The 10,849-nt window shown below is 37.6% G+C and overlaps 1 protein-coding gene across 1 annotated transcript; it reads right to left on the bottom strand.

Moving 5' to 3' along the window:
* Positions 1-5,685: 5,685 nt before the first annotated feature.
* LOC123778889 (olfactory receptor 6C1-like) lies at positions 5,686-6,567 on the bottom strand. Its single transcript, XM_045776544.2, has one exon. It carries the CDS (start codon positions 6,565-6,567, stop codon positions 5,686-5,688), a length of 882 nt encoding a protein of 293 aa, XP_045632500.1.
* Between the last annotated feature and the right edge of the window lie 4,282 nt (positions 6,568-10,849).

Genomic DNA, 10,849 nt, shown 5'->3' with positions numbered 1-10,849 from the left:
TTGTGTAGCTGTGACATGGATGGAGGAAGATAGCAGATTAGAAGTTTAAAATTTTGTTTTTCTCTTGTTAAGTCTTCACAATAAAGTTAGTTCATATTAATCAGAACTTTGATTTGTTTGTATGAAACAGTACTTCAAGGACCAAGCCTTTGAAGATTTGTGTCTTTCTGGTTCCTTGGGGGGTAAATGAAGGAGTTCAGAATGGTGGAAATGGAGTTATTGAGAATAGCTACTTCTTTACTCAATGAAGCCTTTTTTTTTCCCCTGCTGAGTAATTAGCATATATGGAAATGGCAATGACAATGATGCGAGAAATATAGGTGGAGTAAACCTTTTCTTCTCTCACTGACAGGTGTGATGTATATTAGGATAAAATCACAAATGCCAAAGTAAATAGCAAAGTAACCAAAACACAGTAAAAACCGATTACTTCTAGGAACCATGTATCTGAGAAGATAGTTGAACAAGCAAAAGACAGGCACAGGCAAAGCTATCCATGACATTGGACGCATAACTATCCAGCTGGAGCAGAAACATAAGGAGTGGGGAAATGGTCAGGAACCTGCCCAGCCATGCATAGAGCACAAACAGGATGCATAGTTTCCTGTTTATCATGGTGGTGTAATGAAGGGTTTTGAAAATGGCAGCATAGTGGTCAAGAGACATGGCAATTAGAATGGGAAACTCATTCACCTCCATGAAGGTAAAGAAAAATTGTTGGACTATACAATTGTTATGAGAAAGGATTTTATCCTTGGTGATGATTATCCCCAAAAATCTACCAATACATATATTTGTAAATGAGATTTCTAAGATAGAGAAGTTCAAACTAAGAAACACATAATCATCTGTAGATAGAAGTCTGCCAAGGTTAAAGTAACGATAGCCAGGTTGCCAGCGACATGTAATATGTACGTGATAAATAAAAAAGGTAAAATCACAACCAGAAGATAATGATCATCAGAAAAGCTCAACAGGGCAAACTCTGATCATTGTATGGTTGTTCATTTCCCTCTCTCTCTTTCTTTTTTTAAAGATACGTGACAGCATTGATGAGGCTGGGGGACTTTAGGTTAAGTGAAATAAGTCAGTCACAGAAGAACAAGAATTGCATAATTCTACTTATATAAGGTGTTATAACTAGTCTAACTCATGGAAACAGAGAGTAGAAAAGTGGTTGCCTTGGGACAGAGCAGGTTGGGCAACTGGAAATTGCTGTTAGCTGGTAGGAGTTCAGTTCTGCATGATAAATAAGTAGCAAGGATGTTGAAGATGAATATTGTTGAAGAACATTGTTTTCTATGCTATATTTTGCCTTCAGTTAACAGTAATGTATTGTAGGTAGTCCAAGATGGTGGATGAGTAAGAGAATTTAGTTTTGTCTGGCCCAAGGAATTCAGCTAGATAGCTTTCAGATCATTCTAAACACTTGTGAACTCCACCAGAGATCTAAGAAAAGAATAGCTGCAACTCTACAAATAGAGACCAAATTCTGCAAGGTAGGAGGTGCAGAGAAGTGAGTCTGAGGTGATCTATGGGTTGATGAACAATGGGGGGAGGGATCCTTTGTCAGCTGGCTACCAGAAAACGATATGGCAGAGCATAAAGTCAGAACTCTTCGAAGTCTACTCCATTGAGGGCCATCCCTGTGTGAAAGGTGCTCAAGTGGTGAAACGGGGTGGAATGCCAGGTGACACAGTGTGGTGGCAGGATCCCTGGGGTCACAGGAAGACCAGGGGTGTCTGAGTGTGGCAGAGTTCCCAGACTTTGGAGCAGAGAAGCTGGCAATCAGTGAGCCCAGGAATAGGCTCTCAGCTCAGGGTTGCCATATACTCTGAACCACAGTATGTTTGGGTGACTGCTCTCCAAGCAGAGGCCCAGGAATTGGCAGAACTGTGGTGAGACCCCCCCCTTCCCTTCCACCCTGGAAGGAGTGGCATGGGTGCAAAACATAGGAGTTTCCAGGGTTTGGAGACTCGAAATGCAGTTATGTGCCTGAGATAGAAACGCATTCTCACAGTTTGGGTGAGCCCGGAGTGTGGATGGAGACCAGGAGACAGGAGTGATTGACTTCTTTTCCCTGAGCGTACACTTGCCTTTGGCTCCCAAACTGGAGACTGGAAGGCTGCAATTTTCATTCTCATCCTCTGAAGAGGCAGGGAAAGCCCTCAGGGAACAGAAGCCATGGGAGCAATCAGAGCAGATTACTTAACCTGGTGCCCTGGCAAGGGTGGTGCAGCACACCCCCCTCAAGGGAGCAAAGACACTGGAGAATCAGTGCAGCAGACCCTTCCTCAGAAAATCAGCAAAAATATCTGACTAAGACCGAGTTACAGATCATAGGGAGTTGCAAATCTCCATTGCTAGGGAGAACAGTATATAGAATTCATGGTTTTTTTCCCCGTGATTCTTTAGTCTTTCAATTTTAGTATTTTCCTGTTCAACCAATTTCTTACGTTATCAACTCTTTTTTAAAAAATAGTTTTAATTTTCATTTTTACACTTAAATTATATCCTTTCATTGCATTTATTCATGTATATATATATATATATTTTTTTTTTTTCCCTACAATTTTGGGATGTAGTTTCTTCTAACAAACAAAAATACACTCATGGTATATTGTATAGCCCTGCTCTGTTCACCTGTTTATAATGCTTCTTTTTTTTTTTTTTGTCTTTTTATTTTGATTTTTACAGTTACATTTTATCCTTTCAATTTATTTAATTTTATTTTTGTACATTTATAAGTTTTCTTTCATTACAATATTAGGATCTAGCTTTCTTTTCTTTTTTTTAAGATTTCATTTATTTATTTGACACAGAGAACACAAGCAGGGGGAGCAGCAGGTAGAAGGAGAGGGAGAAGCAGGCTTCAAAATGAGTGGGGAGCCCTACACAGGACTTGATCTCAGGACACTGAGATCATGACCCGAGCCAAAGGCAGATGCTTAACTGACTGAGCCACCCAGGTGCCCCCAGGATCTAGTTTTCTAACAGACCAAAATATACACAGGATCCTGTGTATTGCTCTGTTTTGTTCACCTGTCTAGTTATATTCTTTCTTTCTTTCTTTCTTTCTTTCTTTCTTTCTTTCTTTCTTTCTTAATTTTTAAAAAATAATTTTATTTTATATTTTCAGTTTCAGGTCTCTCCTGATTTGTTTAGTGCATATTTCCCTGGGGTCGGTAATGCCATTTTAGTATTTTGTTCTTTCATTCATCTATTCTTCCCAGGACAGAATAACAGGACAGAAAAACTCACCTCAAAAAAGGGAACACGAAGCAGTACTGACTGCCAGTGACCTATTCAGTATTGCTATAAGTAAGATGTCAGAACTAGAGTTCACAATAAGATGATAAAGATACTACCTGGGCTTGAAAAAAAAGCATCAGAGACACTAGAGATCCCTTCCTGGAGCAATAAAGAGCTAAAATCTAACCCAGTCAAAGTGCAAAAGGCTATTAATGAGATGCAATAAAAAATGTAGACTCTAACTACTAGGATAAATGAGGCAAAAGAGAGAATTAGTGATACAGAAGACAAAATGATGGCAAATAAAGAAGCTGAGAAAAGAGAGAGAAACAACTACTGGATCACGAGGGGACAATTTGAGAGAGAAACGATACCACCGGTGAAACAATATTACAATAATGGAACCTCAGAAGAAGAGGAAAGAGATAGGGGCAGAAGGTATATGGCAGGAAACTATGGTGAAGGATTTCCCTAATCAGGAGAAGGAAGCAAGCATTCAAGTCCAGGAGGCACAGAGAACCCCTGAGAAATCAATAAAAATAGGTTAACACCTTGACATATGATAGTGAAACTTACAAATCTCAGAGACAAAGAAAAAAATCCTGAAAGCAGCTAGGGACAAGAGGTTTGTAACCTACAAGGGTAGAAACATTAGACTGGCAGCAGACTTATCCACAGAGTGACAGACCAGAAAGGACTCCATGATATATTCAGGGTGCTAAATGAGAAAAATATTTAGCCAAGAATACTTTATCCAGCAAAGATGTCATTCAAAACAGGAGAGATTAAAAAGCTTCCAGGATAAACAGAAACTAAAAGAATTTGTGACCACTAATTAGCACTGCAAGAAATATTAAAGGGGATCGTATAAGTGAAGAGAGAGACCAGACATAGCACAGACCAGAAAGGAACAGAGAGAATATTCAGAAACAGTGAGTTTACTGGTAATACAATGGCACTAAATCCATATCTTTCAATAGTTTCTCTGAATGTAAATGGGATAAATACCCCAATCAAAAGACACAGGGTATCAGATTGGATTAAAAACAAAGACCATGGTTATGCTGTCTTCAAGGGACTCATTTTAGACCCAAAGACACATCCAGATTTAAAGTGAGGGGGTGGAAAAACATTTATCGTGCTAACGGACATCAAAAGAATACTGGGATAGTAATCCTTATATCTGACAAATTAGATTTTAATCCAAAGAATGTAATAAGAGATGAACAAGGACATATCATATTTAAAGGGTCTATCCAACGAGAAGATCTAACACTCGTAAATACCTATGCCCCTTAACATAGGAGCAGCCAATTATATAAGCCAATTAATAACCAAAGTATAGAACATATTGATAATAATACAATAATCATAGAGGACTTTAAGACACCACTCCTGAAATGGACAGATCATCTAGCAGAAGATCAGTAAGGGAACAAGGGCTTTGAATGACACAGTGCACCAGATGGACTTCACAGATATAGTCACAGCATTTCATCGTAAAGCAACAGAATACACATTCTTCTTGAGTGTACATGGAACATCATCCAGAAGAGATTACATACTGGTCACAAGTCAGGTCATAACTGGTACCAAAAGACTGGGATCATTCCCTGCATATTTTCAGACCACAATGCTTTGAAACTTGAACTCAATCACAAGAGGAAAGTTGGAAAGAACTGAAATACATGGACGCTAAAGAGCAGCCTAGTAAGGAATGAATGGTCAACTAAGAATTAAAGATGAGTTAAAAACTTTGTGGAAACTAATGAAAATGAAAACACAACTGTTGAAAACCTTTGGGATGTATCACAGGTGATCCTATGAGGGAAGTATCTAGTAATACAAGCCTTTCTCAAGAAACGAGAAAGGTCTCAAATGTACAACTGAACCTTACATCTTGAGGAGCTGGATAAAGAACAACAAATAAAGCTTAAACCCAGGAGGAGAAGATAATTAATTAAGATTACAGCAGAAAACATAGAAATAGAAACCAAAAAAAACAGTAGGAGAGATCAACAAAAGTAGGAGCTGGTTCTTTGAAAGACTTAATAAGATTGATAAATGCCTGATCAGACTATCAAAAGAAAAGAGAGAGGACCCAAATAAGTAAAATCATGAATGAAAATAGAGAGATCACAACCAACAATGAAAAAATACAAACAAGTATAAGAACATGTTATGAGCAACTCTATGCCAATAAATTAGGCAATCTGAAAGAACAGATGCATTCTTATAAGTGCATAAACTACCAAAACCGAAACAGGAAGAAATAGAAAACCTGAACATATCCATAACCAGCAAGGAAATTGAAGCAGTAATCAAAAATCTCCCAAAAAAACAAGAATCCAGGGTCAGATGGCTTCCCAGGAGAATTCTACCAAACATATAAAGAGGAATTCATACCTATTCTACTTAAGATAGTTCAAAAAATCAAAATGGACTTAGGCTATAAATACAGGGGTTCAGCATGGGGGCTACTGAGGTGTTCAGCACAGCAACTCCCTTGCTCAGAGACACTCTCTCTTTTGCTGCTGGATTAATGTACATGAAAATGCAGCTGCCATAGGAGATGGAGATGACAATCATGTGGGATGAACATGTGGAAAAGGCCTTTGTCCTCTGACTGGCAGAAGGAAGCCTCACAATTGTTCTGATGATATATACATAGGACAGAATTATTAATGCCAACGTGAACATTAAAGTAAACACAGCACAGGAAAACCCCACTATCTCTAGGAATTTTGTGTCTGAACAAGAAAGGTGTAGTAAGGAGAAATAATCACAGGTAAAATGGTCTATAACATTGGACTTACAGTAATGAAGCTGTATGAACAGCATGAGTGATGGGAATATGATTAAGAATGAAATCAGCCATGAAGAGAAGACAAGGAGTATGCAGACTCTGGGATTCATGATGGTCATGTAATGCAGAGGTTTGCAGATGGCAATGTAACGGTCATAGGACATGGCAGCCAGAAGGTAAAATTCAGTGACTCCCAACAGAATGAAAAAAAAGAACTGAGCCATGCAATCATTAAAGGAAATGGTTTTATCTCCTGTAATCAGGGTGCCCAGGAACTTGGGCATGCTGACAGTTGTGAATGAAACCTCTAGCAAGGAGAAGTTTCTGAGGAAGAAATACATGGGGGTCTGGAGGTGAGGATCCAGCAGGGTAAGGGTGATAATGGTCAGGTTCCCCGTGATGCTGAGCGTGTAGGTGATGAAGAGAAAGATGAAGATCACCCTCTGAAGCTGTGGGTCATCTGACAAGCCCAGGAGGATGAACTCTCGTAGTTCTGTGTGGTTTCTCATTCTTCAGCTGCTTATTTGTTGTTCTCCTGCCAGACCTCTAGGAGAAAACGCAAGGAAGAAACTCGAATAGAGGATTAGTAAGGTCCAAGTGTGGAGCCAGAATTCGGCAAAAATACTATGTGTTTTCATCTACAGGCGAGAATTTACATGAACTGATAATAACAATGATCCATTATTTTCCTCTCTTCTACAGGTGAAATCTCCAGTTTAGACACGTTTGAAAACATTCTATATCACAAAGCTTGAACGGCTAGAGCAGGGATTTTCCACAGGCTTTTCTGACTCCAAATAACACTTGTTATATTCAAGGATGTGCACATAAGGTTTCTTCCCAGTGAAGACCACCTTTGTGCTCTCGCTCCAAGTGTTTACTAGTTTCCCATTGTCTGTAAGTTAAAGCTTAATTTCATTAAGAATCCTCAGAAATGGGAAACATCCTGTGTTTTTTAATGACGTTTACGTGTTTTGTCATTAACCACTGATCAACTTTAATACTCAGCTTTTCCAACTCCTCCTACTACCTCATGGGTCAGATATGCTAGAGTCATCACCACCAGCAACCTTACATGGTAGAGACAGAGGGGAGAAAGAGGCAGGAAATAATTTAAGCTGGAGAGTTTAGAACTGAGTTTGATTCCATCTGAATCCCTGACCATAGTTTATGATGTTTCAGCCTGTATGTAATTACTATGACCTGTAATCCTATACAAATGATTTCTTATTCTATTTAAAATAGTAATTGTTACTATGATTATTGAAGAATTCCCCTCAGTTAAAGAGTTAGGTAAACTTTCCCCAAGAAAATTCAGGTAAATAGTTTAATTTCTTTATTTGTATGTGGTTTTGAAGTAGTAAGCTTTAATTTCTCTTTTAAAAAAATATATTAAATGATATTACCATAGTTATTTCCATAAGGAAGAGTGAGGAAGTCTAGATTGAATCCAAGCTACTCACTAGGTGTGAAACCATGTAATCTGTCTGTATTTCTTACATAAAGAGTTTATTCCTCTGTGTACAGGACTTTCTTATAAAGTTATTGTGAGTATTAAATGAACTAATATGTGAAACATTTAGAAAAATGCTTAGCATTTTATAAAAGCTATGTAAGGATTGCTCAATGGAGAAATCCCTTGGTGAAAACCTTTGGGATTAACATGGTGTCCTGTATTAAAAGCTTTGTCTAAAATTAGTAGTAATGAATAAAGTAACAGCAAGAAAATCACGTAGGAACAATAACAATAACAAAAAAGTGAGGTGGGATCATCTGGTTGTATAGTATCTAGGAGGCTCTGGGCAAGTGAATCTTAGCTTTGATTTTCCACTTTGACGTGGTGACCTCTCCCCACCATGGTGTATCTGCTTCCTGCCCTCCGTCACACCCTCTGTCCCTCAACAGTTCTCTGCTCTCATTCAGCTAAGATAAGGTCACCACATTTGAGGCCTGTTGGATATTTGTAGCACTTCAACATCACTACCAAAGGCTACCAATATCCACTGTGTTTCTCTGCTCCTCCGTAGTAAGAGTGACCTTTCTGACAATGATTGTGAAACGTGCCTTAAATAGAAAATCTGTATGCAAGTAGCCTTGTGGGTAGCAGATTTCAGTGATACACCAAAGCACCTTCTTGTTCCCACAACACTAGGTTTAATGCCCTTTGTGTGAGTCCCGTAAAGTGTTCGACTGATTCTTCCCAGCCCACTACACATCTGTGCTGAAATCTCCTGTGATCTCCTCCACTATGCGTGAATGTCTGAAAGTTAGGACAGAGTCCGACCTTCAAACCTTTGCAACACAGTCCAGTGCCTGGAAGAATCCTAGGAGGCTTATAATAAACACTTGTCTATTAATTAATAATTAACTTATGTTGAGTTTGTTCTTGTATCACAAACACCCATCCAGTGGAGTTCTCTATTGTATTCCCAATTCCTGACTGAATAGTACGTAGGTTGAATCTTTGTTTTACAAGATGTGTTTTCTTAGTTTACCTACTTTTCAAAATGTATCTATTCACTGGGCCTAAATTCCCCATATTGAGTAAATTGTGACACAGGACATATAAAAGAAGCCTAATTTTTTTGATATGTAATTCAACAAAACTTCATAAACCATTATATTAAAATTACTTTCATTAAATTTCTTTAGAATTCACTCTTTTAACTAAGATTATTCTGCTCAGCAGCATCACTCTGCCTTCATCAGGGTTTCCTTTTCATTGAAGACTCATTTCACTTTTTCATAACACCTGGAAGCCTCAAAATACATTTTCAATAAATAGGCAATATTTGATTTAAATGTCAAGATTAAAATTTCTGCACTATTTTATTGGCATTGTAGATCCAGGTTAAAAAACCTATATTATTACTCTTCCATAGGTATTAATGTGCCAATGTGCTGTATTTCAATATTTTGCATATTTTTTCTTCCTCTTACATTTCCTATCAATTTTAAGACTTATCTGAAAAATAATACCATGACTGACTTACATATTTTGACTACTGATTAAACCTTTGAGGGAATGTATGAAGAGCTATGAAGGAAGGTATTAATAGATAGGAAGGGTTCATATGAACATCACTGAAACTGAGTACTGATAGGTCAGTTTTGTAGGACCAGAGAACATACTTAAAGAAACTGTCACATAAAGACGATCCAATATCACAGACTTGGGGGAGGTATACTACACTATTTGTGTAAAAATGTTAATGAAAATCAGTGGACTGTGTTCATTTACCAACATCATGTAAGCCTGATGGTTGTTATTCATTCATTCATTCATTCATCCATTCACTCACCAGTTTTGCGGAGAAAAAACCTCAATGTTTTACAAGGTGCATATGATTCCTCAAGCCTGAAGCCATCCCAAGGATGTACTCAAGCAGAGTATGAAGGATATCTCTAAGCATTTAGCTCATCTTGTTATTTCTGAATGCAGATCCATCTTTCCCCTAGAAGAACATGATTTAGGTTAAACTTAAATTATCGTCCACCCATTTCATCAAAATCAAGAACCCCTTCTGAGAACCCCTGAGACATACTCTTTGAGCTGTTCAAAATGAAAGTAACAATAATACTCCATATTGGTTAAGTAAGATGGTCACAAAGTACCTTCAAGGTTTCATTCTGAGAATACCACTATGTCATGCCCTTTTAAAACTGTTACCATCAAGTTAGTATTAACAGTGACCCTTAGATAAACTAGATACTGATGACTTCTTTGGTGCCCAAATTGAGAAAAGGACTCTATATAAAAGGGCCTGTTGCGCTCTAAGGACCAAAACGGTGTTCCTTTCAGAGACTGAGATAAGAGCCTTAAACTGACTCCATTTATTTTTGGTTCACTTCGTTTTTGTTGTTGCTCTTGTTGTTGTTTTTGTTGTTGTTGTTAATGTCTTAGTCACACTGGATGGACATCTCCCTTAGTAATGCAATAACTTTGAGAGTCTAATTGTTTCAACTATTTCTATGTTTAATAAATTCACTCTTCTTCAGTTAAATCTCATTAGAGATCATGGGAGGGACTTCGCAAATCGTATCTTCCAACTAATGTGCTTTATTAATCACATCACTCTGTTTCTTTCTACTTTGGGTGTGTAAGTAGTTGTTTAGGGTTTAGACTAATCTATTAGGGGAAATGAAAGCTTTTTAATTCAATGTTGTGGGAAACATCTAGTGTGGCTTCATAATTACTCTAAATTTCCTTGGGCACTGTTAAATCCTTCTGGGCTTTGGGCCATGACACAGGTTTTCTGTTCAAGAGTGTCTCTTGGCCTGAATGAAAAAGACTTCTGTGGAGAACCCATTGAGTTGGTGGAAGGATTGTATCTGTAGCAGTTTACGGCAAATACCAACTCCTACCCTCAAACTTTCAGTTCTTTATTTAGTCATCAATAATCAAAGAAAAAATGAAAAGTACATAAATTCATAATAAGATCATGGTATCAAAACTATTAATTTCTTACATATGACACTCTACAGTAAATTGCTGTTGCAGAAAGTATATGGGCTCTGCTGTTAAAGAAACATGGGTTAAAAATACAAATGGGCCGCTTAATGGATTTGTGACTTTGGATAGTACTTAATTTCTTTAACTTCTGTGTACACATGGACATGAAATTTGGAAATTAATTGAAATAATATAAATGAATGTGCTGTATAAAGCATGTGGCACTAAATATGCTTTAAGAAGAGCTGGTTTATTTATCTTCTTTTAGTTGGAATTGATTTCCAACTTTGGGAGAATATTCATAGTAACTGTGATTAAGGAAAGTCATTATTTATTCC

The sequence above is a fragment of the Ursus americanus genome, chromosome 25 (genome assembly GCF_024610735.1).
Source record: "Ursus americanus isolate L20-20 chromosome 25, mUrsAme1.1.p, whole genome shotgun sequence".
Lineage (NCBI taxonomy): Eukaryota > Metazoa > Chordata > Mammalia > Carnivora > Ursidae > Ursus > Ursus americanus.
Note: the sequence above shows the minus strand (reverse complement) of the source record. Positions and strands in the feature narration are given on the sequence as shown.

What these genes read in the sequence shown, in the direction of transcription:
- LOC123778889 (XM_045776544.2), bottom strand. Translation starts at nt 6,567, where the DNA reads ATGAGAAACCACACAGAACTACGAGAGTTCATCCTCCTGGGCTTGTCA.